At 50.1% G+C, this 25,093-nt stretch overlaps 2 protein-coding genes across 2 annotated transcripts in view; one reads left to right on the top strand and one right to left on the bottom strand.

The window, feature by feature from the left end:
• The first annotated feature begins 1,613 nt into the window (after positions 1-1,613).
• CEBPG (CCAAT enhancer binding protein gamma) lies at positions 1,614-8,875 on the top strand. The gene is made up of 2 exons (XM_074314421.1): positions 1,614-1,749; positions 7,862-8,875. The coding sequence occupies exon 2, from the start codon at positions 7,958-7,960 to the stop codon at positions 8,405-8,407; it is 450 nt and encodes a 149-aa protein (XP_074170522.1). The 5' UTR covers positions 1,614-1,749; positions 7,862-7,957; the 3' UTR covers positions 8,408-8,875.
• A 6,081-nt stretch (positions 8,876-14,956) lies between these two features.
• PEPD (peptidase D) overlaps positions 14,957-25,093 on the bottom strand; it is a 110,910-nt gene continuing 100,773 nt past the window's right edge. Inside the window, exons 13-15 of the mRNA XM_019742726.2 lie at positions 19,461-19,645; positions 15,971-16,162; positions 14,957-15,489 (exon numbers count right to left, since the gene is read on the bottom strand). Coding sequence (XP_019598285.2) covers positions 15,352-15,489; positions 15,971-16,162; positions 19,461-19,645 — 515 coding nt within the window. The 3' untranslated portion in view covers positions 14,957-15,351. The remainder of the gene's footprint in view (positions 15,490-15,970; positions 16,163-19,460; positions 19,646-25,093) is intronic.

Raw genomic sequence — 25,093 nt, 5'->3', positions numbered from 1 at the left:
TATAATCTCTAACAGCATCTTGTACTTCTTTCTTGTAGCATAGTTAACAGAAAAATTGTATAATTACTGCATGTCTGTCTCTTTGGCTCTAAAGTGTAAGCTCCGTGTGGGCAAGAGCTGTGTTCATCTTATTTGTTGCTACTTAGCACATAGTTGGCACACACACACACACACACACACACACATTGTAAACCAGCAGAAGACAGAATTCCCAGCTGAATAGGAAATACTCTAGTCTCCTTGGCATTGACTAGACCTGCTGAGTGTGGGAGAAGGCTTTCCCAGACAGACAAAGAATGCGGTGCCAGCTTGGCAGAGTGGTTAGCAGACCAGAGAATAAACGAATATACCAATATAATTTTTTTCCTGTACAATATTTAAGTGATTAGGCAACGATCGGGGTAACAATACGATTTTAAGAGTACAAAATACAATCCAATTTTAATAGGCTAAAATCTTGATCAAAGAAATTTCAACTCAGAACAGAGGGCCAAAGTGAAAGAAGCATACTGGTTTTGTTGATGTGTTACTCTACCAAGGGTGCTTCTATATTTATCGTTTTTCATATTAGGTGCAGTCCTTTTATTTTTATGTTTTGCAAATGTTTTAGCATGTCTTTCCTGATTCCTCGAAACAGTCTTATGCACAAAGCTGGTCCCATGTCTTGGGCGATGAAGAAATGTTTCCTCTTTCAAAGACTATTTTTTGGACGATAAGAATTGCTAAAGAGGAAACAATCAAACCTATCGAGCGAGCGGGCTCTGTCCTCCAGCCAGCGCGCAGCTTCCTGGTTTTAAGACGCTTTCAGATCCTGCTGTGAATTGACTTAGATAAACAAAGCTGGAGAGCCATTCATTTTTTGAGATCTCGTCTCTCAATCTGTTCACCTGGTAGACACCACACGGTAACCGATCGTGGAAATTCAATTCGCTCCCTCCAATAACGAACCACAGTCTGCAGTGTTCACCAATGTGATATCAACACTAATCATAGCTGGGACAACTTTGCTTCCTTCGTTTTTCAAGTCCGCAGTTGTCTTCATAGCCGTGAGGTCCAGGACTTCTCTCCAGGTTCCCACCCGAGGGGCCCGGGTCCGTCGGAGGTCAGGCGTCAGCGGCGGGCCTCACGTCCTGGGAAGCGACTCTGGTGCGCCGTTCTGGGAAACTGTCCCTGTGAGGGACGCCCCAGGACGTGGTGAAACCAAAAAAGAACTCGGTGATTCAATCATCTTAGGACATTGCGCTTTCCAAAGACAAGTGTTGCCTTCACAAAGCTACGCTTCTCCAACTTCCACAGAGCCTTTCTCACAGCGCGGGTTTACCACTCTGGGCCGCCGACCCACGCGAACGGCCGAGGGACCACGGGCGGCGCTGCGAGTAACCATCTGCTCCCGCCACGCCCGCCAGCCCCACCGGCCGAGGCCAACGCCTCCGCCACGTGCCCGCCTCCCGCAGCCAGGCCACTCACGATTGGCTGGCGGCGCTGCCCGTCGCGAGGGGAGGGCGAGTCGCCTGCAAGCCGGCGCTTCCATTGGTTGTGGCGGCGGCGGTAGCGCGCGCGGCCCTGGCGACTAGGGGAAGCCGGTGGCGGCGGCGGCGGCGGCGGCGGAACGGGCGGAGGCTGCGGGTTTCGTAACTATTGCTCCTCCTCGCTGACTCGTGGGCTGCGAGGCCTGGGTCGGGTCGGGCCGCGCCACGCGGGGCCGCTCAGAGTGGAGACCGCCTGGGGGCGGGCGGGCCGGAGGCTCAGGTATGGAGGCCGCGGGCTGGCGGGCGGGCTGAGGGAGGAGGAGGCCGCGGCCGAGCCGGCTGCTCGCGTGGGCGCGGGCCCGGCCCGAGGAGACCTGGCCGGGCCGGAGGCGGCCGGCTAGCCGGGAAGGCCCCGCGCGGCCCGCGGCGCGGGCGGCGGCCCCGCGCGGCGTCTGATGCAACCTGCCGGCAACACCCGGCGGGGACGCTGAGCTCATCCCTGGCCGCCGCCCAGCGCCGCGGCGCCACCCGCCGACCCCGGGCGCCCCTCTCCCGGGCGCCCCTCATCGCCGGCCCTAGACGGGATGAAAGACGAGGGGCGCCCACTCCAAACCCTGGCCCTCTGTGAAACGTGTAGTTGTAACAAGCCAGGCTCGTATTGGCCCCTGGGGATAAGGGTGTTCCCAGAATAGCAGGAGGTGGACCATATCTTATTTTAGTGTTACATGGGATGTTGTCTGACCCGCCAAAACTGCTCAGTGTGGAGTCGTCGAGAATTCTGTTCAGAAGTTAATAGAGTGATAAAGTAGCCAGGGGAGCCAGTTGGTATTTTACCTACGTGACTTTACAGAAATACTATTATGCTCACTTGTGGAGCTACAGTTTGAATACCCTGCAGTTTACTGGGGAACATAGGTGAGATGAATATGCAACCACCACGAGTTGAATAGTAAAGAGAATGGCAGGAAATGAATTGCTTCCTTAGCTCAGTGGAGGGAGCACAGTAAGGAAAATATCTAGAAGAGGTGTGTGTCTAAGATGGAGAGGATGGATTAGCAGGTTTGAGGGGAACGGTAATCTGTTTTTCCCAGTAGGCTTGTATGTTTTTTTTTTCTTCAGAAGGTGTAACTGTTTGGTTTTCCTCTTGTCTGAGGTTTATGCTTAATCTGGCATCTTAAAATGTGTTAGTTGCAGAAAGGTTTTAACATTTGTGGGTTGCACAGAAATTGGTGTTCTGTCTCTGAGCCTACACTCAGTTGAATCCTTATTTGAAGAGATTGTCCTTTAATTCAGATAGGCTATGTGACTCCCAAAGAAATTTTTGAAGTCAGATACTATAAGGGCTTGATTTACTAAGAAGCTGTGCATCTAAAAGTTCTTGATATTTAAAAGTTAAAATCTGGTCCGTTATTACCACTTCAGTAATATTTGGGATAAGCTATTCTTAAAGTGGAATATTTCTGGAAGAACTTACTGTAAACCAGGTTAAATAATTATAGAATGCTAGGGAGCTGAATTTTTCAATTTCTTGATTCCTGCTTCTGGTGGGCACACTTGGCTGATTCAGTCATTTTTAATACCTGCTGTAAAAAAAAAAAAGGTGGAAACCCACATTCCCCCCCCCCCCCCCAGAATATCCTTTAAATTCTCAAGAACACATGTCATGACTGTCAGCAAGGTTGTCTGATCATGGAGAGGTGGTTTCATCCCTAGGGATTTAAATAGCACATGGTGAGTCCTTGGTAAAGACAAATAGGACCTCATGGGGCTGAATTTGGTCTTCTGTTCTAAGATTGCCTCACCTGATCACAGTAATGGTAAATGCAGGTAGCCGCAATTCCAGGTTTATTGTGTATTCTTGGGAGGGGACACTTCATGGGTTCTTGTACTGGTAGGTACATTGATCTCCTACCTTTTTGGCTTTCCAGGCCTATCAATAAAAAAAAGAACACGACGTACTAACAGGTGTATATTTATAAACAATGTGTGTATACTATGTTTTGTATGTTGTAAATCAAACCAAAAGTGGATTTAAAAAATGACATTAAAAAAAGACAAATGAACATACATTTGCTTCTCATACTTATGTACTCCCTGAAGGGATGGACCCTCTTTCATGGACCCCTATTTTGGGTCATGAAGCAAGCAGTGGTAACTAAATAGAAATACTGCTCATTTGGGTGTCTGTTGACTTGGCTTGCTTTTGACTTCACTTGTAGTACAGAGTTGTCAGATCCTGGCAACACATGTCTAAGAACTTGACATTATTAATTGGAAAACAACGGGGCAAAGTAGAAAATGAAGGCTCTCAACTGACATGAAGCAAAGACCAGACAAGAATGAACACAGTCACTGTATAGACTGGGGACTTGAGGTAGCAAATGGAACTGTGTTTTTATTTTTCTGTATACCTTTAAGAAAGACCAAGAACTTTAGGTAGTAAGACCATGGTATCTTAATAACTCTTGATTTAATTGCAATTGTTTTAAGAGATTTTAAAGCTAGAGAGTCTCATTTTTATAAGACATTTATAAAAATACATGTTTTCTCTTAGCCTTTTGATCCTGTATTCAACAAATACTTCTTGAGCATCACCATTATATACCTAGCCCTGCACTAGATGCTGGGTATGTGGAGATGAAGACAGTCTTGCCTCGAGGTTAGTCTACAGGGAGACATGCTGTAGGGCTGGTGTTGACAAAGAAATGGGGGGAACGAATTGGACAGAAGCACAAAGAAAGCACGGACCATTTAGGGGACTGATAGTGGTTTAGTATCATTGAGGTGTGAAGGGTAAGGGAGTAGGGTTTGGAGAGAGGGTTAATACCTTGGATTTGATCCTGTATGTTGGAGCCACAGAAGAATTTTCAGCAAGAGGGTGTGACACACAAGTTTGAGTGTGAGATTGCTCTGGAGACAGTGTTTGGAGGGATCACTGCTAAACCAGAGGAGACTAGTGCCCCTGAGAGATGATGTCAGCCTGAGGTAATTCTGTGGCATGGGGATGGAGAGGGATGGTGGATGTGAGGTGTTTTGTGGGGTGGAGTGGGGTGGGTAGAATTGTCCTGTACCCGTGATTGAACAGATTTGGAGCAAAGGAGAAACATCTATGAATATTTTGGAGTATAGACCTTCACTGAGGAAATTTGAATGAAAAATTTATTTGGGGGAACCAGGGAGGAATATTTGATTGTGTACGTGAAAAAGAAAGACAAGGGGATTAAGGAAAATGCCTTTTTTTTTTTTTTTAACTTTTTTATTTTATTTAAGTGTGTTTTTCCAGGATCAGCTCCAAGTCAAGTAGTTGTTTCAATCTAGTTGTGGAGGGCGCAGTTCACAGTGGCCCATGTGGGGATCGAACCAGCAACCTTGTTGTTAAGAGGCCCCACGCTCTAACCAACTGAGCTAACCAGCTGCCCCGAGGAAAATTCTTGACAGGTTTATTTTCCCAAATGGAACTTGAGAAAAATTTGATTTTGTTTTACATTCTAACATTCTTAGTTTTCAGCGTGTTACTGATTTGAATGAACATTACTTGAATTAAGAAAGCTGAAGTTTAAAAAATGTTGCCCACTTAGTCCATCTTTCTTAAGATCTATTGTTAATCTGCAGCAGTGGCTCCCAAACTTCAGTGTCATCAGAATCTCTTGGAGGTCCTGTTAAAACAAGTTTGCTCGGCCCTATTCCTGATTTCCTAGATCTGGGGCAGCCTGAAAATTTGTACGTCTAACAATTTCCAAATGATGATGTCACTGGTCCAAGGACCGCGCTTTGAGCACTACTGTTCTTCAGTTTTTCTACTGCTTCCTGCTTGAGTGATTCACATGGAAGGAAACAAGGCGCCACCCTGCTTCCTGTAGACTGAACTTTGTAATAGTATTTGTCCGCATAGGAACCAGACTTTCATTTACAGTTGAATATCCAGATTTGAAATTAACTTATTTTTTTACACATGGTAGGTGCTCAAATGTTTGTGGAAGGAACAGAAGCGCTAATGGCAGTGTAAACTGTAAAATGGGTAACTTGTAGAGGCAGCTGTTTGCTCAGTGTAAAAATAAAATTGATAATCTGTTTGGACTTAAGTCTTTCAGACCACTTAGTTCTCTGACTTTTTATTTGGTTCATTTTCCTTGATGACTATCTCTTCACTTTATCTTGGCTTCTCTTTGGTTGAAGAGCTTTAAAAAAAAAAATTTAGAGTTTTTAAAATTATCTCCAAGTTTCCCTTTCTTACTATTTACCATTTTGATGAGTCTTTGTTTTTCAAGACAAAGGGCTCATTTTCAAAACCTCGCCTACTATATTCAGCCTACTACCTTGGCCCGATGGGTCAGATTGACATAAAAGAGCCCTACCCTATCTTTGGGTACAAAAATGGGCATGAACATCACTGAGTTTGGAGTTTCACAAGCGTTTTTAGTTACTGAATGAAGTTCATGCTATATTGTCAGAGCTGGAAGGCATTTTACCATTCTATATCCCCCATTTGCAGAGGGGGAAATCGAGGCTCACAGAAAGGAAGGGATTTGTCCAAAGTGAAATGGAGAGCCAGAGCCAAGACAAGGATTGACCTGTTTCCTGGTTTGTACTTTAGATCACTGTTATCGCTGAGTTAACTATAATAGAGATTCGCTTTAAAGCTAAATATATAATTGGTATATGAAAAATAAAAGAGATAAATAAGATAACATGGTTGTAATTGTTAAGAGGATCCCAGAAGAGGTGTTAAATTAAAAGAGTTCTTAAAAATTGAGTAAAACATTTATGTTCGCTTTACACCAAATAGGTAAGCAGTAGTGTAGATGGTTCATGGTAAAGGTGGCTCAAATTAATACTAACCTGCCAGTTAACTGGGAGAAAAAATAGACAGTAAATTATCAGGAAATTGTGAAGTGTCCATTACTGAGGGTAGATTTGGAGTAGAGACCCGTCATGGCTTGGAAGGAGGCTTTCTGTCTTGCCGTAGTGCTGGTGTGAGAACAGATGACCCATTAGCTCAGGACTGCCTGCATGGCTTTAAAAGCAATGGGAAGTAACGCTATATGGACTTTTTAAAAGCAAAGATTTAAAAAAGCAGGCAAATAGACAGTGTTTATACTGAAATGCCTGGCTAAAGATTTGGGTGAAGCTACTGGTGTTTACTAACAGCTTTTCTTAGCTGTGCCGAGCTCAGTGAGGCATTTCATAATTGTGGCTCCAGGTTGTTTTCCATGATGTAGTTTTAGCAGTTTTGTGAAAAGAGAACTGAATAGTTTTATGGTTCATAACACTGCTTTCTAAATTTTTAAGAGCGCTGTGACTTCTTGGTAGACATGGTTCACTCAGCTTAGTCAGTTTGCCTTGGGATGGCTTTATGATGACAGGATCGGTATGGCTTTGACACATCTTGAGGCAGTTGTAGTGCCCTAGCTGATTTATAGTAAGGCAAGTGTGACTCGTTTCTGAAACTGCCTTCATTTCTGCAGGCCGCATTGCAGTCACATGTCCTCTGAGTGCCTTCAGCAGCATGAAGTGGGGGCAGGCTCTGCGGCTGCCCGGTCAGTCTAGCCCCAGTCCCGGTACTTGCCCTCCCTTGGATGCATCATTAGCGCTTCTGTTTCTTTCCTCGTGGTTTTAGGTTGACGGCGTAGCTGTGTTTTTGAATTGTGTCAAGAAGGAAAAAAAAACACTATTAGAAGCATGATGAGATGGGCAAGCAAATTGGGTGCCTTCAGCAATCCTAAAGCTGTGATCCAAGGAGCTAACTTAGGAAATCTCTGTAAACTATCATTTGAGGTCAATGAAAAAATAAAAAACAAGTGAAAATACCTTTTCAAAATATCCCATAAAGATTTGCTCTGGGAGAAAATTTTGGCAAGTCCTTGATGACTCACTCGCTGCATATGGGAATAAAGAACATGTGGTCATCACAGCGTTCCTGATAGATACTGGGCGCTGGGCTCCCCTACAGCATTCTGTTTGACTTGATTCAACAATTGAAACTTTGCCCCCTTTCACTGCAGGTGTCTCTTCTATCATAATTGAACTCAACTTTTCCATGTTTAACCCAAACATCTCAAATTTCTCTGGCAGATTGCCAAGTGCTATTAGTTCATATGTGCTACCTAATTAGTGGTATTCTTTTGTTTTCCCTCCCATTTTTGAAAACAATCACAGATGGGCAGTACCCTCAGGGGTTCAGGTGGGCTGAATTTGGCCTGGCGGTGCTTCTGTACTAACCTACCTGTCTCAATTAAATGATTTAGACTTCTGAAACACTGCAACGGTTGGCAGTTGCGTAGACTTCTCTCAGCATAATCAATTAATGTTGGTCTGCCATTAAGTACATGCGAGTTTAATCTCATTTGATCTTGTCATTTCAAATATTTTAATGCAATTTATTCCTTAACTAGGTATATGTGAAGATTTCTTGGCAGTGTAGAGTGGAATCCATTGATCACCTTGCCCTCATTTCTGCCTGTTCTGTGTTGGCAAGGGAGCGTGCCCAAATGAGCAAGATATCACAGCAGAACAGTACTCCTGGAGTGAATGGAATAAGTGTTATTCATACTCCGGCTCATGCCAGCGGCTTACAGCAGGTTCCTCAGCTGGTGCCCGCTGGCCCTGGGGGAGGAGGCAAGGCTGTACCTCCAAGCAAGCAAAGCAAAAAGAGTTCACCCATGGATCGAAACAGTGATGAGTATCGTCAGCGCAGAGAGAGGAACAACATGGCTGTGAAAAAGAGTCGGTTGAAAAGCAAGCAGAAAGCACAGGATACACTGCAGAGAGTGAATCAGCTCAAGGAAGAGAATGAACGGTTGGAAGCAAAAATTAAATTACTGACTAAGGAATTAAGTGTACTGAAAGATTTGTTCCTTGAGCATGCGCACAACCTTGCAGACAACGTGCAACCCAGTAGCACTGAAAATATGACAAATTCTGATAATGCAGGACAGTAGGCCTCACCCCTTCCAAACTTCACAACTTGTGGCTTGAACGTTAAAGGTGTGACTACACCATTCATATCAATGGCTGACCACTGTCTTGTTCCTTTGTTCAAAGATCCATTGAAGGTTGTTTTCTAGGATCAGCACTGAAGAGTTGATTAGCTAAAAATATTAGCCATGTAATTCGAGTATCTGGTTTTAAATGATACGGATTTTTGTGGGGCTAAAGAAACACATTTTTAAGGTATATGGTAAAAGGAAAAAAAACAAACCTGGACCTTGATGTTCTTAATAAATCCTGACTTCCTAAGAAATGCTTTTTTACGTTGGCAGAAGGAATGGGGAACTGGTAGGCCATGCAGAAGGTTCTTGGTTGGTTTTAATGGCTATGGTTAATTGGATTAAGAAAAGTTGCCATCTGTTAATCTGTAATTTTATTCTAAGTTTAAGTAGTAAAAATCCTTAGGCTGTAGAAACCAATTACTTTGTAATTTGGAGTGATTTTATGTATAGCATAAACCTTGGTTTAGCATAATTAGTACTGTTTTCTCCAACAAGTACAAGTTTTTGAATAGTGATGTCAGGTTAAATAAAGAAACACCATTGCATTTTAAAGGGAGTATGGAGCCAATTGGTTTAAAAATATAAATAACGTTTAGTAAGCAAATAGGTTTTTTAAAAAAAATAAAAGTAAAGCATATTGGAATTATACTTTTGGGATACCTTTGGGTATTTGAATGGCATTTTTTTGGTATCCTAAACAACACTCCAAAACAACCCAATAGTTTAGACAAACCTGTGTTATCAAAATTTTAGTTTCTGCAGATGCTAGAAAGTAAGCATCTTTTTTTAAATACTATTTTGACAGCCAAGTTAGTAAACAAAATCTCTTAACAGTTTGATCACACAAGCTACTGATTAGGATTTGGAATATTAATTCAGCATGTAGTTTCTCCTGTGTTCAGATATCATCAATGGGGCCATGATTTTCAAAGGCAAAAATTTCTTGTGAAGGATCATTTGGTGTTTGATCTTGACCAACTGATTATTAGAAAAATGCATCATCAACTCCATGCGATCTCCCAAAATAAGTCTAAGAAAACTTGAAAGTGTAAGGTTTAACCTTTAATTTATTTTGCTTAAATACATCTTTTTATATTTTTGTGGGCTGTTCTTCTAGACTTTTTGTACCACTACTTCTGTTTAGTTATTTTATGCTCTTATGTCCCATAAATTATTTTAGAAAGAAAATAGTCATAAAACTCAGGATATTGACATTTTTGTTGAGAATAAAAAATGGCAATCACTAAAGTTGAGATTCTCTAGTCTGGTTTATATCAATGTTGGTAGTGTTGATTGTCCTTGACTTTTTTTTTTTTTAAGCACAATTCTAGCTCAAATTTGTTGGATTTGTAGGGTTGGGTTTTTTTTGTTTTTTTTTGTTATTTTGTTTTGGTGCCTGGCCTGGTGACAAGAGACAGAGTCATGTCTGATTAAAAAGTTTGTGTTACCAGGTATCTTATTGAACATGGTCATTTTTGGCCACATGGCTGTTTCATGGTAGGACTGGGACAATGTAACTAGCATGTAACTCAAGTTGTACCCTTGGATTGGTAGAAGAGTGCTGTCTGCTCTTCTGGGCAGAAGACATCACAGTTCCCTGAAACTCGCCAAAGCCATTATTAAGGCCATGGGCGCGCCAGGAGCCCCTTCTGCAAGTAACAGGAGCCCAGTGTAATTTTCCATGAGTCGCTGTCCCAGGAGGTAGGGTTTCCGGGCAGGATTTCCCGCCTGTTCTCAGGAATTTTTTTCGCTTTCCCGTTCCCGAATCCCAAGATATAAACTGTTTTCTTTTCTCCACGATGAATCGTTTCCACAGTGACAGCCGATACTACCAACCAACTGGGTTCAAGGAGCCGATTTTCCCGATTTCCCGACCAACTTTTCTCGGGATTCGGGAACGGAAAGCGAAAAAATTTCACGAGAACGGGTGGAAATTCCCGCCCGAAAACCCTAGCGAGAAATAGGAAAAATGTCTAAGAGATACATTGTGAGTAATACGTTTATTTCCCATTGTGGGTATTACTGGGTTCAAGGAGGCGATTTCCCCGATTTCCCGACCAACTTTTCTCGGGACTCGGGAACGGGAAAGCAAAAAAATTCACGAGAACGGGCGGGAATAACCCTACCAGGAGGGTTAACTCACTATAGAGCCAGGAGATAGGGGTTTCTATTAGGGTCCAACACCAGTTTACTTTGGTTAGAGTATCAGTCGACTAGTAATGGATGTTTTGAATAACTAGGAGAGCCCCACAGATCCTGCTGAATCTTTAATAGCTGGTCAATGTTATATAATTAACCTATTTGGAGATGCATTTAGGTCACTTGAATCTTTATAACAGGTGCTACAGACATTTTAATTTTATTTACTAAAAAATATCTTTCAGAAATTGATGTCTCCAGTTACATGAATTGACCTAACTATCTTAGAAAAGAAGCTTTAGGGAAATCACCAGGAATGTGTACTCCATATTTCAAATCAGAACATAAAATCTGAACTTTAGGAACATAGATTCAAGTTTTCTTGTTACCTATGCAAATCAAAACATCAGCACAAGCAGTCCTTTATGCATAGAAAAAAAATGCTAACCATTGTCTTGACTGTCTTACTGAAGTGTTTGGGATTGAAAGTTTTTTGTTTGATAAATTTATCAATATAAAACTAAGGGAAATCAAATATGGATAAGTTCAGAGCTTTGGGAATTGTGAAATGACTTTTGTAATTTTTGTTTTGTAGGTTATGTATGAACCATTAGGATTTGATCTGCCTTTGCTGGCAGGTCCAGTGGCTTAGGAATTAGGCTTTAGTCTATAAATTTCTAGCTGGATCTGAGAATCCTGGGATGGGTGCTTTCTGACTGGTCTTGGCTGCAGGTGGTGACATCAAGAGCAGCATTTCCTGGTTTCTGGCCCCTTTCAGTTACTGGGATGTGAGTTCAGAAATTCTGGACTTACCAAGAAGTAGCAAGATTTTAATAAAATATGACCAGAACATGGTCTCATGACCACTCCTGAGTGTCAGATGCTCAAATTTACCTAAAAAAGTAGATGTACAATTTCATACTTGATAATAAAGGGAATCGTAGCAACTTTTGATGTTTCTTAGTCCCCATTAGAGGGCCTGAAACTTGGTACCTGTGCAACCCAGTTAGCACCGAGTGCTTTTTGATGCCTTAGAAATAGGAAAACCATTTTGTTTCACAAAAGCTAGGAAAGAGAAAGTCCATTCTACACCTGTTAGTCCTGCCTCTCAGGAAAAAGTACTTGTTCTTTTTGTTTCTGGCTTTCCTCAGTTTGTGAGATTACTCTATTTTTTTTTAAATATAATTTTATTTCTTTCAGTGAATTTGAAATAAAAAAAACAAAACAACCTTTGGAATAATGGCTGTATTTCCTTGTGGGTTTCTTTATGTTAGATACTGAGAAAGTCCAAATGGTAAGCAGCTCTGAAGAGCAGGCCGGTGCCCTGCTGTCTTCTGTCCCAGCCCAGGACAGGAGTGGGGTGGGTGAGGGTGCGGGGACAAACGGGTGCTTCTGTCCAAGTCTAGATTTCCTTTAATGGATACACACAGTTTTCTCCGAATATAGAGTGCCTCTATATTCTTGGTCACCTGGTCTGATCTAAAAAAGTTTATTAGAACAGGAAGCAGTAATTGGTGTTCTCGCTCCACACCTAGGGCCTCAGTGGTTTTATTTACAGGGTGGCGGACAATTAGTTCTTAAGACCACAGTGCCAAAGTAAGGCGTTTCCCTTAACAATACGATTTATGGTATGTATATAGTCTGCCATTTACATGAAGACAAGAGTATACAAAGAAATTCATAAATCCTGAGTCCAAGGAGCTGATTTGAGTGAAGGGAAGATACCGTTTGGATACTTTTCTTCTGTGATCCTTCAGTTAGGTTCATGTCTTGAGAAATGTCTACTCATTACAGCTTAATGAAAATTGTAAAATTATTTCTATGGGTGGTATGTCCCGTTTCTTTTTTTTTTTTTTTTTTTATCAGTGTTGTCATTTTGAGTCCAATAACTTGTCTTAGGGCATTTTATAGACATGATTTGTGAAGGTGCCAGCTCTTTTTTAAATAAAAAACTTCTACGCCTCCTGCTTTTTCACTGCCTGTGAGTCTCTGAAGAGTTCCTGTGCAGTTTACATATACTCAGAGAACTGAATATTCCTTTCCTGCAACATGCCCACTCGCAGAGCTCTCGGCCTGAAAGGCATGCAGAGCTGTCTAGAGAATCTAGGGTTGTGGAACCGGGCTTGAGAATGGGGTTGTTAGTGAGTCAGTCACACGTTAAACACTTATAGCCCGAACACCTACGTCTTGTCGTTCCCTTTGAAGCACCTGTTAGAGCCAGATGCCTTTCCACGTCACCACTTTTCAGTTCTACCTCCTCAGTGTCCCTTGTACCTACTTCCCCTCCCGCTCCCACCCTTGCAGAGCCACTGTCCTCTCTGCCTGGACTTGGTCTCCCTAGACCATGGCAAGCTCTCCACAACCTTCAGTCGTTGCCCATTGCACAGGGGAGAACCAGCCTTCGTGTGGTGTGGCTCCATTTGATCTCGCCCACGGAATTTCCTTCCATTCTCTCACATCACTTGGCTTTGGCTTCAGGGCTTTGCCATGCTGTTTACTCCAGGGCTGCCTTAGGACCACAGTTCCTTATGTCTGGAAGGCCTCATCTCTTGCTTTTCATTTTTAACCCTTCCTGTCTGCCCCCGGCTTCCTAGACAAGGTGAGTTCTGTTACCTTCCTTCATGGCACTTGTTTCTGATGATATATTTGTCCATGTTTAAAGTGAAGCCTCTTGAGACCGCAGGCTCTGAAAGCAGGGAGTGTGCTTTTATCAGACCTTGGCACACACGAGATGGTCAGGTATTGAACAAATCTATAGGCCCTTCCAGGGTTTTGGAATAGCTTTTAGCTCTGTACAGCTTTCTGGAAGGGTCTCTAATATATTTCTGAAGTTGTACAGATTTCTACAGTGGTTGTAGATGTGGCAGGTGGCTACCTCTGAACGGGGGGTACCGCAGGTGGCTGCTGCTGGCCACCTCTGACCTGTACCTTCAAGGAATGCCCTTTGACTTACCAACCTGGGCTAAAGCAGTCACATCTACATTCCCAGTGTCCCTCCTGGACAGAGCATTTAATTACTGAGATTTCTCCTTGTTCTCCTTTGTGTACATGCTTGATTATCAGAAAACATTTATGTGAAGTGAGCAGTTTTGGTATGAAATGTCTGGAGAAAGATGTATGATACACTCAGCTATGTTTGTTAATTAACAAAACTACACGGTTCATTTAGAGTTTCAACCTAACTTGAACTTGTTTTATCCTGGGGGTGGGGAAAATGGAAACCCTAGACCAGGGGTGTCCAAACTTTTTTCAACTTTTTTCACCAAGGGCCATATGCGGTAAAATACACAAACAGCCAGGCCACTCGAGGTGAAGTACGTATTGCCTCTCCTGGTTTATTTAAGTAAACTAAATATACTTTTGGAATTCTCTGCGGGCCAATAAAAAATGGATCGCGGGCCGCAGTTGGCCCGCGGGCCGCAGTTTGGACACCCCTTCTCTAGACACCAGAATGTGTCTTACCACAGACGCAGCTGGGGTAGAGAAATATCGGGCGAGCTCTAAACTCCTGACACAAAGGCAGTCATTCCTTAAACTGCTCAATGTCAGGAATCACTTAGGGAATATATCTGCACCAGCAGAAAGCCTTAACTGGATGTTATAAATCTAAGAAACAAGATAAATGGTGACTTGGAACTGAGATTGTTTTAATGTGGCCACATTACAAGCAAGCACTTTTGTGCTATTGCCATAGGAAGAAATCAGTGTGTACTAAACTCTTCAATGACTTCTCAAAACGTCTCTAGCTTGCACTACAGTTTTCTACCACATGGTTTCATCTGGTATCTCTTCTCACTTGCCCTTCACCTTGGCGCAAACTCCTGGAGGAGAGCTCTGTGAGGAGACAAACCTGGAATGTGCACAGTTCTGGAAGCCGATTTTAGGGGCTGGGGCAGTTCTGGGGGCCCTTGGGAGAATTGGCCAAGCAGGTGAGCACAGGTGCTATGCCACTGGCAGGCACCAGGCCCTGGCCCCAGATGGCTCATGGCCTCCGGGTGGAGTTTGGTCGGTGGGCTCACACTTAGGGGAGACAGATGGAAGGAAGGAGAAAGCTCACCTTCCTCTCACTCTGCTGCCTCTCAGATGTGGGCTTTGCTAGCACGTCGAGCATGAAAAGGAAGTCAAAGACAAGGAATCTGCAAATCTCACGTTTTAAATAAGTGTGCCTTACATGCTACATCCGTCTGCGCCCTTCAGAAATCCAGCTTTGAGGCAGTAACCACATCAAAAAAGGTTCGTATTCACCTTTCAGCCTATGCAAAGCCCTGGAGTGGGATAGCGCCCAATGTGCTTGACCTGAGCCCCAGGCTCTGTGGGTCAGTGACGAGGGTGAAGCACTGAGAGGGCCGTGCACAAAGGACCATTTCAGGAAACTTTTATTGCAAATTCCATTTTGTGTTTTGATTTTTGAGAGCGAACACTGGAAATTTTCCTTTCCAGAACAGAAGAATACAAATGACAGGAAGACACATTTTGGTGGCTACGAAAGAATAGGATTATTTGCAATCAGCATTTTAAAAGCCACCGTCATTTAAGCTTCATCATAACAGATTAAGATGTGATCTTGCAGAAAGTTAATAAAGAAGTTTCTCCCCCCAGGACCCGGCATTTATTTGGTGTGATCAAACGTCAATGCTGGCACGTGGTTTCTGAGCACCATCTCTTACTGCTGGACAGCCAATCAGCAGCCTGCCTGTTGTGAAGACAGGTTGCACGGCCAGGTCCCCAGTCCCACTGGGCACGCCTGGCAGGCTCTACTCGGGGCCAGAGGACGGAGGACAGGCCTTGTCGGAGCCTGCCATGCACGCTTCGATTTCCTCCACCGTGCGGGGCACACAGGTCAGCAGCTCCGTGCCACTGTCGGTCACCACGACGTCCTCCTCTATACGGACCTGGGTTAGACCAACAGGTTCAGTATGTCTGAGCTGGCTTCCTGCGCTAGCTGACAAGGCCAGACCCAACCACTCCAGGCTGCCCCCGCTGAGTGGGAGGAGCCCTTTCTGAGGAGTGGTCAGTCCTGTCCACAAGGGAAGGGGCTGGCCTCAAGGCAACGGCGGAGAGGAGGGCTCGTCCCATGGGGCCATCTGCTCATGCCATCTGCCCACCCTGTCCTTGCCCCTTGCACCTTGCCAGGTGGATGGGAGCCCCTGGAGCGGGGCTAGAATCTATGTAGAATCTATGTCTCTTCGTTGGGGGGTGAGGCACCGGTCTGGTGACAGAACACGAGAAAGGGCGGGCCAGGTCCTTCTTAAACAAGGAAGTCAAGACTGTCCCTCCTCCCCCTAGAGCTCCTGCCCCAGGACAAAGAGGTGACAGGCAGCAGTGGGCGGGGAGTATTCCGGGAGCAAGGACACAGGGCCCATCAGGACTCACCCCACCAAATCCACGATAGTGCTGCAGGACGTCGCGGTTAAAGAAGCAGGAGCGGGCCGGGTCCGCCAGGGCCTCGTCCAGGAGGTGGTCGATGAAGTAAATGCCCGGCTCCACGGTGAGCACCATGCCTGGCTCCAGGCGCCGCGCAGTGCGCAGGCTTCGCAGGCCGGGCTTGTCAATGCGCTCCACGCCCTGTGGGGAGAAGACCGGTGAGGAGGACCCCACTGGTGGCTCCCAGGCTGGTGTGGAACCAAGGAGCCCGTTAGCTCCAGCCCAGGGCCACTGAGGCAGCAGGAGACAGATGGGCACGAAGGAACACCCAAGCGAAGCCCTCATCTGCCCACGCAGGCGTCCATGTGTGAGGGCTGGCTCCAGCCCTGTGGGGTCTCTGCAGCTGCAGGGAAGGCTTTGTGACCATGGGGGTCTCCAGCTCACACTCACCCCTGCTGTGCTGTGCCACAGACACTTCAGAGAATACCATCTATTCTGATTTTAGTGTCCTTGCCCCATTACCCCCAGAACTGCCTGCGGGAGCCCTGTGGACGCCACATGCTGCCCACGGGGCTGGCGGGGAGTCCAGCGGCCCTCACCTGGGCCCTCTCCCCGCCAGGCGGACGGTAGAAGCCAATGCTGAGAAGCCAAAAAAGCTCTTAAGGAGGCTGCAAGGCCGCCTGGCCTGCGTCTGTCCTAGGCAGCTCAAGTGGAAACCGGCCCCAGAAGTGCTGTGCCTGGCTCCCCCGGGCCAAGTCCCAGGTTTTCCATGTGGGCTTCCAGGGGGAGGGACAGGTGCTGTCATCAGGACGGGCCTGCCAGTTCTGGCGTGTAGATACACACATGCACACACACACCATGTGCATGGCCCTTGCCCACACTCTGGGCTCTCCAGCTGCGCCCTGGGCAGCAGCTCCCAGCCCTTAAGGAGTGAGCGGCAGTGGCAGCTGCTCCCTGCAGAGGTACCCCCTGCCCTCACATGCACACCCCGCCTGGGCCTGTCCACTCACACGGGCACAGCCAACAGGGATTCCCAGGCTGTGAGGGCAGGTGGTACCTAGGACACTTGCAGAAATTTCCCTGCCTTCCCCAGGTCCCTGAGGTACGCATGTGACCCTTGGGCCAAGGCCTGTGAGCGAGTGGGCAGCAAGCAAGCTTTCTGGTCAGGCTCTGAGCTTGCCCTGCCCCGCTCACAACAATCCCCTGCAAGCCCAGCTGCTGGAGACGGAGCTGTCATTTCTGACTGTTTGGGGGCCAAGAACATCAGACTTCAATTAGTGGTTCATGTAAGGTAACCAGAAACAGGCTGGCTCAGCCTCCACGGCTGGGCACAGTGGGGAAGGCTGTGACCGACATTCCGTGAGGGCGGGGACAGCGGGGCACACATAGACACTGGCGTCCACAGCTCCTCTGACCTGGCGTGAGCCGGGCTCGGACAGAGGCGATGAGGGGACAGCAAGGCACCGTGACCCCTGTGGGTTATGCTCCGGGCACAGATGCTGTCTGGTGTGGTGCCCAGCCCCACACACTTTTTGCCTGGAGGGGATAAGGCAGGGGACCAGGAAAAGCCCCATCGAGAATGGCAATCTCTGTGTGTGAGGGCCAGGTGCTTGTGGGGTGGGGCAGGGGCCTGCCTCCTGCCCAGAAGCTGTTTGTCAGTGCTGGTCATTCAGAGCCTCTGCTGCAGACTTTTCTGCTCCTGCCATCTGAAGTCTGTGCCTGCCCTGGGCACCCCCGCCCTGTCCCTTACTGTCATGCTAACCCCTAAGTGCCTGTCCACTTCTCTCATTCTCTGCTCGTCAACGGCCAGGGGCCTGGTGGAGGCAGAGACCTGACATGGTCATGTCCCCTGTTCTCGCTCACTTGCTATGGGCCGTGCTGTGGGCAGTTTGCTCAAGCTTGTACAGACAAGCTTCCAGAAAATTTCAGGTAAGGAGAGGGGAGAATGGCAGGGATCCCCAGGGGCATAGGAGGATATGCCTGCCCCAGTCCACTGCCCACTGCCCCTTCAGAGCATTCGCTCTCAGGAGTCGGCCCTGGGGGGCCCACCGAGAACAGCCAGAGCAGGGCAGAGAGAAGCGGCCTGGGCCGAACGCAGAGCAGATCCCATGAAAGAGAGAGGCTGGGCCCCAAGCCCCTCTGGCCAAGGGACTCCAGCCTTGTTGGGGGTAGGGTGCCGGCCTGTGCCGGGTCCACACCGGCTTCCGCCTGGGCAGAGGGCTTGACAGGGCCTCTACTTTTACTGAGCTCCGAGCAGAGGAGACCCAGATGTGTCTGTAGGTCTGAAATAAAACAAATGACTTTTATAGGAAAAGCCATATTTTTTTCCACAATGTTTATCTGTCAGAAGAATAGACTCTGAGCACAAAGGGCTGCTTACTGGAAAAGATGAAAACAGTTTGCTGCCAATTTTCTCTGGTGGAAAAAAAGTGCTCTGGCGACTAATGAATAACGAACCTCAGTTAACAATGTCTGGAAGGCCCTGCTCTTGGCTTCCTGCACACAATGTGATGGATAGAAATTAGGAAATTAAAACTGATTTTGTTTCTCCAAATTTAACTGTTTACACTTGAGGAAAAAATAATTGAATAATAATGCTTCTCTTGAGCAATTCGCCCCCCCTCCCCCCCAAATCGTTCTTAGTGCTTTCAAAATACCCTGCAGCCAACAGGCCGAGCCTAGTCTTGGCTAACTGGCTGCTGGGCCCCAGGGCGTGCGGTGATTGCACAATCACCCCCTGCACCGTGGGCACCAGGCCAGGCAGCAGGGACGGCTTCACCCCCACCCACCGGGGCCTGGAGAGGCTGCAGCCACCTGCTGGGCAGGGCCTCCCGAAGGCCCTCTGGGTGGTCCTTTCAAGGAGCAGTTCGTAGGAGGTGGAGGGGAAAGCCTAGTATGGAGATGCCCACACGAGCCTCTCTCCCTTGCCAAGGAGATGAGGAGGCCATGGGGGTGTGCTGGCCTAGGGGCCTGGCGGGGGGCAGGGGGTGTAGCAGGGAGGGGCCGGGGTTCTGCCGCTAGGCTTGTGAGGGCAACAAGCTCAGCTCGTCCCAGGAGGGACCAGAGCCAGCCATCAGCTGGTGGAGCCTCGTCCCCCGTCTGCAGGAGGCCCGCGGCAGGAGGACATGATGCAGGCCCTGCCAGCCCTCTCCCGAAGACGCAGCCTCTGGGCTCCCACTGTCCTGCAGGGACCCCAGGCCCTGCACACTGACCACCTACCAGCCTTTAGGGAAGGTGCCACACACAGCACACAGCCAGGGCTCACTGGACAGAGCACACCCATCTCGCATGGAGGCGGCACGCTCACAGAAACACTCCTGCCTTCCCCAGGGCCCTTGGGGCTGGGGGCATTGTGGCAGCAGCCTGCACCAACCACTGGGTGAAAAGGGAGGAGGGGCTTTGCTGGGGCTGCATTCCTCCCCACCCTGCCTGTCCCCCTGCAGCCCACCCTTGGGAGGGCCGGGCTCGCGACGGCTCACACTGCGCTGTCCACACTGACCTCGGGGTAGCCTCCCACGTCGTGCACATCGATGCCCAGGAAGTGGCCGAGCCCGTGAGGCATGAACACGGCTCCCAGGTGGGCCTGGAGCATGGCGTCCACACTGCCACTCAGGATACCAATGCGGGCCAGCTCTTCCAGGTGGATGCGGTCGGCCAGGCGGTGCATGTCAGGCCACCAAACACCTGTGGCTCAAAAGGAGGCTGCAGTGAGCTGAGATGGGAGGGCCTGAAGTAAGGGACATGGGTGATGTGGCCGGGGGTGGCCCTCCATGCCAGGCTTTCCAGACCACAGCTCTGGATCTTGAGCCCCTTCCTTTCTTTTCGCTGTGTCCTCAGGGGTAGGTTCCTGTCACCAATGGCCAGGGGCCCAGCCCAGGTCTGCTTCCCGCCCATGCTGTGTCCACCCCCGGCCAGTGTGTGCTGCTGGGGCCATGGGAGACCAGCCAGGTCCCTGGGCATCAGGTAAATGTCCCCAACAGTGGATGTGGGGTGGCCTCAGAGAGCCCCAGACAAGGCTCAAGTCCAAATGCTAAGAGCCTCAGGCTGTGGGGCCCGGGAGGCATCTCTGCACAAATCCAAATGGGGGCGAATCACCTGGGAGCCACTGTAGGGAGCAGAGGTTTCTGGGGTGAAGGTGCAGCTGGCACAGCATCATGGGCTGGCTGGTAGGGGTCTGTGGCCCCGCCTGCTATAAGCTGTAGGTGACCGTCTCCATGGCAGCCCAAACGTTCAAGCCCCAGGCTTCTAATCAAATTCATCTTTGCCCCATATTTCTGGGGCAAAGGTCACCGTGGAGAGTGTTCCCAGGCAGAGTTTTGGGGTAGATAGGCTCTACAGGGCTCAGGGGCTCAGTCTTGCCTGGCCCCTGGGAAGCCCTTGGAGGCTGCAGCCTAGGACTCTTGGACAGCTGTCCTCAAAGAGCCTCGGCCGTCCCCAGGGCACAGCAGCCCTGCTCATGGGCTCCCCGGAGTCCCACCTTCAGCTTCGCTCAAGGGCACTGGGCGCTCTGCCTAAGTACCAAATAGGGGCCTAGGCCACTGAAGCTCCGTCTCACCCCATGAGGGCTGAGTTTGGGGCAGGCCATGTGCCTGCCAAGGCCACTGACACCAGGACACACAGGGCCAGGTGGACAGGGTGGGGGCCTGTACCCCTATACTGTGCTCTGGCCAGAGAGAGTAGCCACCACTGGTCCCTGCGGCCCCCTCCATGTGGGTAGCAACCCTGGCTCCCAAGGGGCCGCCAGGCCCTCCCCTGCCCTCTACATCCATCACTGACGGCTGCTGCAAGAGGAGAGCACTGGATTCTGCACTGTGAGGGGCCTCGCTGGGCCCTGCGCTGGCCAGGACTGGGCCACCAGGGTCTGGGCTCAGGGCTCTGGACTTCTACGGCTGGCACAGGGCAGACAATGGGCTGAAGAGGTAATGAGAGAGGACAGCCCACCCTGGGATACAGGCCATCACCTCTCAGGCACTTGAGTTGGGCACCAGTCCCCCAGGTGGGGGCCCCTTCCCTGCCAGACACACGCCCCACAGTTGGGGTCTTGGGGTAAGCTGGAGGCACAAGACTGATCCAATCAACCCCTTGGGTCCCCAGGATCCAGGCTCTGAGCAGGGGGGTGGGGCTGCACCCTGGCCAGTTCACAGGGCGGTGGCTGGGCCGTGGGAAGTCCATGGCGGAGGACGCCCAGGCCTGTCCCTAGAGACACAATGGCTCCTTGGAGTTCAGCCTGGTTCTACCTGCCTCAGCCCACAAGGCGCTGAGGTGGTGCTGGCGTCCTGGGGTCTAGAGTCTGCCTACAACCACAGCAGCATAGAGGGAGAGCCCAGTCTGCACCCCTGAGGGTGGAGCCAGAGTGGGGGGCATCCTGCAATGGAATCCTGGGGAATCAGATCCCAGCTGATCTGCTCCCGCTGTGTCCCACGCGAGCCTTTATCTCTGTGAGCCTGAAGCCTCCTGTGTCAAATAAGACTTACAACGGGGCCCTAGAGAGCTGGCTGCAGAGGCTCTGGTATCTACTGGGGGGCTGGGTCGATATCCCCCCACCCCCCCAAACTGCCATTAGCCACTATTCCCCCAAGTGATATAGAACATAAAGTGATCGGTCCACTTTATGTTCACTGCATTCCTGGGGAATAAGCTGAGCCTGTCTCAGCCTCAGGCCACTGCTCTTCTCTAACATCGACCAGCCCCACCCACCTCTCCCTCCCCAGGGTCAGGCTCCCTCTGCTGCAGAAGCACACTGAGCCTTTCCGCCTCAGACCCTTTGCAGACCTGGCCTGGCCTGCGGCTTCTCATCCGTGGGGTCTCAGCATAAAAGTCAGCCCCTCCCCGGAGACCTTCCCTGGTCCCAATTATTGCCACTCCCACTGTCCCAATTATTGCCATCCTGGCACCTTGTCCCTTAGACAGGTCTGCTTCCCTGCTTCTCATGTCTTCCCAGGAAGAGCGGTCGTCTCCCCTGGCACCCCGGGGCCTGGCAGAGCATGTGCCAGTTCAAAGGCAAATGTGCAGCACGCTCTTTTCTAAGGTCTGCTCCTGCCAGAGGCTCCGGGCCTGCAAGAGCCACCAAGCAGCCCTGCAAACTTGGCTTCGTCAGACGGCCCAACCCCTGGGGCTGAGGAAGGGTGTTGCATGCAGTAGCTGACGATGCCCCAACCCCAGTGAGACTCCTGTTTTTCTTCAGCAGGGCCTTTTCCAATCGTCAAAGTAGAGCCCCCGAAAACAGCCTGCCTTCAAAACTGGCCAGCTTCCACAGTGGGCTGCGGTCTCGGCAGAGGGGGGGATCAGGTATAAATCATGCTCCATGCTGGCTCCTCTCCTGTCCTTGTGGCCCCTTGTGGGGCCGGACGTGCGGGCCTGGGCGGTCCCCACGGCGCCTGCAGTCTTCCTCGCCTGCAGGCCCCCGGGGCAGGCCTTGCACAGCGCTCTTGGCCGGGAGTGAGAGTTTCTGCCTGTGTGTGGTTAGGGTTGTGACAGTGACTAAACCTCCAGCAACTTGGCCCAGCATCTTGCCCGGATGGTGGTTACGACACCCATGGCCAGGGCAAGGGTCCCTAAAGTGTGCGGAGGTTGCTGTCCTTGGGCTAGGCTGTAGGGGTGGGGTGGGAACAAACCGGAGGTAGGCCCAGCCCACGGTTAGAGGCCCACGCCCTGATTCCTGGGCTCCTCTCACCTCGGAGCCCACATGGCTCACCCAGAAGACATCAGTGGTCCCCCAAGCCTGCTCATACTGGGGACCACCACACCGGGGATCACACTGCAGAGACTGGGTGCTGTCGGCCGTGCCCTCCCTCCCACCTACAGCATGCACCAAATCTCGTCCTGTCTTCCCGGAACATGTTCTGAACCTGGATTCTTCATGGGCCCACACCTCTCCTGGGCCCCTGACCGGTTTCCTCCCCATCCCTTGCAACGCCTCATCCCCCACATCCTGCCTATGGCCCGGACCCCAGGGCCACCCCTTTAGAACACAAGTCAGACTGGGCCAGTCCCCACCCCGAGGACAGAGTCCCACGTTCCTCAGCCTGGCTTCCATCTCCAGCGTCAATCATTACCTGCTCCTGGGCCAATGGTGTTCAGTGCCGGCCTTCCCCCTGCTGTTCTCTTAGCTGGGACCACCTCTCCAAGGCCCCTACCTCCCCAGACTCACTCCCATTCCTCCTGTGGGCCTGTGTGGAGACTCTCCAGGAAGCCCTCCCTGACTTCCCCTTCCTGTGCTGCTAGAGCACAGCAAACTGGCACAGTTGGGCCCTTGTTACAGCCTCTGAGCCCTGAGAGGGCAGGGCCTCTGCTCTACTCCACGCCTGCTACACGTGTGGCCTAAGCAGGAACACCAGCGTCCCTCATGGTTCTCTTGTAGCCAGAGCTGTGACCTCAGGGGCCCAGGATTTGGGTGTGCCCCCCACCCCACTCCTCTGTGCCCTCAGACCCCAGGGTGGCAGGGTAGCCTCTGGGTCTGTGCCCCATCATCTGCCTGTTCACTCAGAGGGACCAGAGTCTTGGTGCCCGGGCCCCAGTATGTGTCCAGAGCAACCCCAGGTCACCAGCTGCTCTTCTGTGCCCACCTGGTCCCGCTCAGGCCACGTCTTCCCCTGATGGGCTGGGAGCCTGCTGGGCCTTCTGCCTGGGCCAGTTCCACGGAGCCTTAGCAGCATCCATCACAGGCTTGCGGCCTCCTGCCCAGAGTGTGACAGCCTGGGGGCTTGGAGGCCCTGAGCCAAGCTGGGAAGGCAGCAGAGGCCCCCTGAGCTGCAGCCTCATAGACACTTCCAGACAAAGAGCTCACTTCATCCTAAGACAATGGCCCTCCAGGGATGATGTGTGCGCCAGGCTCTGGGGGTGCAGGAGGGAAGGCTCAGGGCAGGGGTCCCAGGGCAGGCCCTGTGGGCTGCAGGGAGCTGCCTGGCAGGCTGAGCTGGCGCAGGGCTGAGGGCCTCTCGCCCACCCCACCTCAGTCAGACCCCTGTCTGCTGCCAGAACCACTGGGGACCACTCACCCTGCAGAAGGGCAGGGCAGTGTGCACCCGGGCTGCAGGCGCCTGCATGCTGAACCAAGCAGGCTGCCTTGCTCAGTCTCTACGTGGTCCCCCCCTACACTCTGGCAGAGCGCCCCATGGCAGGAAATGAGGCCAGGGAGGGTGCCCGTGTCTGGGTGGCTCGCTGTCCTTGCACCTCTGTCTGCCAGACCCGTGTTCCAAGCTATCTCTAAGGAGAGGCCGGAGGGAAGTCCAGCCCGTCCCAGGGAGGGAAGCAGAGCCCACAAAGGCACAGGACCACAGGCCATAGGAGACAAACGGTGAGCCACGTGGGCCTGCCCGCTCCCGGTGTCCTTCTCTCCCGGGTGCTACTGTGTTTCCCCGAAATAAGACCCAGCCGGACCATCAGCTCGAATGCGTCTTTTGGAGCAAAAATTAATATAAGATCCGGACTTATTTTACTATAATATAAGACCGGGTCTTATATAACATAACATAACATAACATAACATAACATAACATAACATAACATAACATAACATAACATAACATAACATGTAATGTAATACCGGGTGTTATATTAATTTTTGCTCAAAAAGACGCATTAGAGCTGATGGTCTGGCCGGGTCTTATTTTCGGGGAAACATGGTAACAGCATCTTCTCCTGTTGTGTTGCCTACTCTCGGGGCGGGGGCACTTCTCACCACTGAGAGCCCCAAGGTCACACTGGCAGCCCCCTGACACCAGGGGCAGAGCCACGAGTGGGGGACAGCCGCACACAACCACACGGGCTGTGAACGGAACGATGGAGGGTTTGTTCACTCAGACCGAGACACAGTTGCTTCCACAGAACACGAGGAGTGGGGCTCCAGGAGGTGCGGCCCTGCAGCCCCAGACCAGGGCGACCAGGGTGGGTGGTAAGCAAGGAGGGAGAGGGAGATGCACTGGTTGCTGGGAAGGGGGAGGCGAGGCTGCAAGAGGCCTGGGTGCTCACCACAGACCTCAGTGCTCCATGCTGCCTGGCGGGACCGAGTCTGCAGAACAGCCCTGCACTGGGCTATGGCCAGTTCAGATACCACTTCTCTGGGCAGCCCCTGCCGGGCTCACCCCGGCCCTCCCCACAGTGCCTCTCCCCTTATGAGGGCTTGGGGTCCCA

This window comes from Rhinolophus sinicus, linkage group LG11 (genome assembly GCF_036562045.2).
Source record: "Rhinolophus sinicus isolate RSC01 linkage group LG11, ASM3656204v1, whole genome shotgun sequence".
Taxonomy (NCBI): domain Eukaryota; kingdom Metazoa; phylum Chordata; class Mammalia; order Chiroptera; family Rhinolophidae; genus Rhinolophus; species Rhinolophus sinicus.
This window is presented reverse-complemented; position numbering and strand designations above follow the sequence as displayed.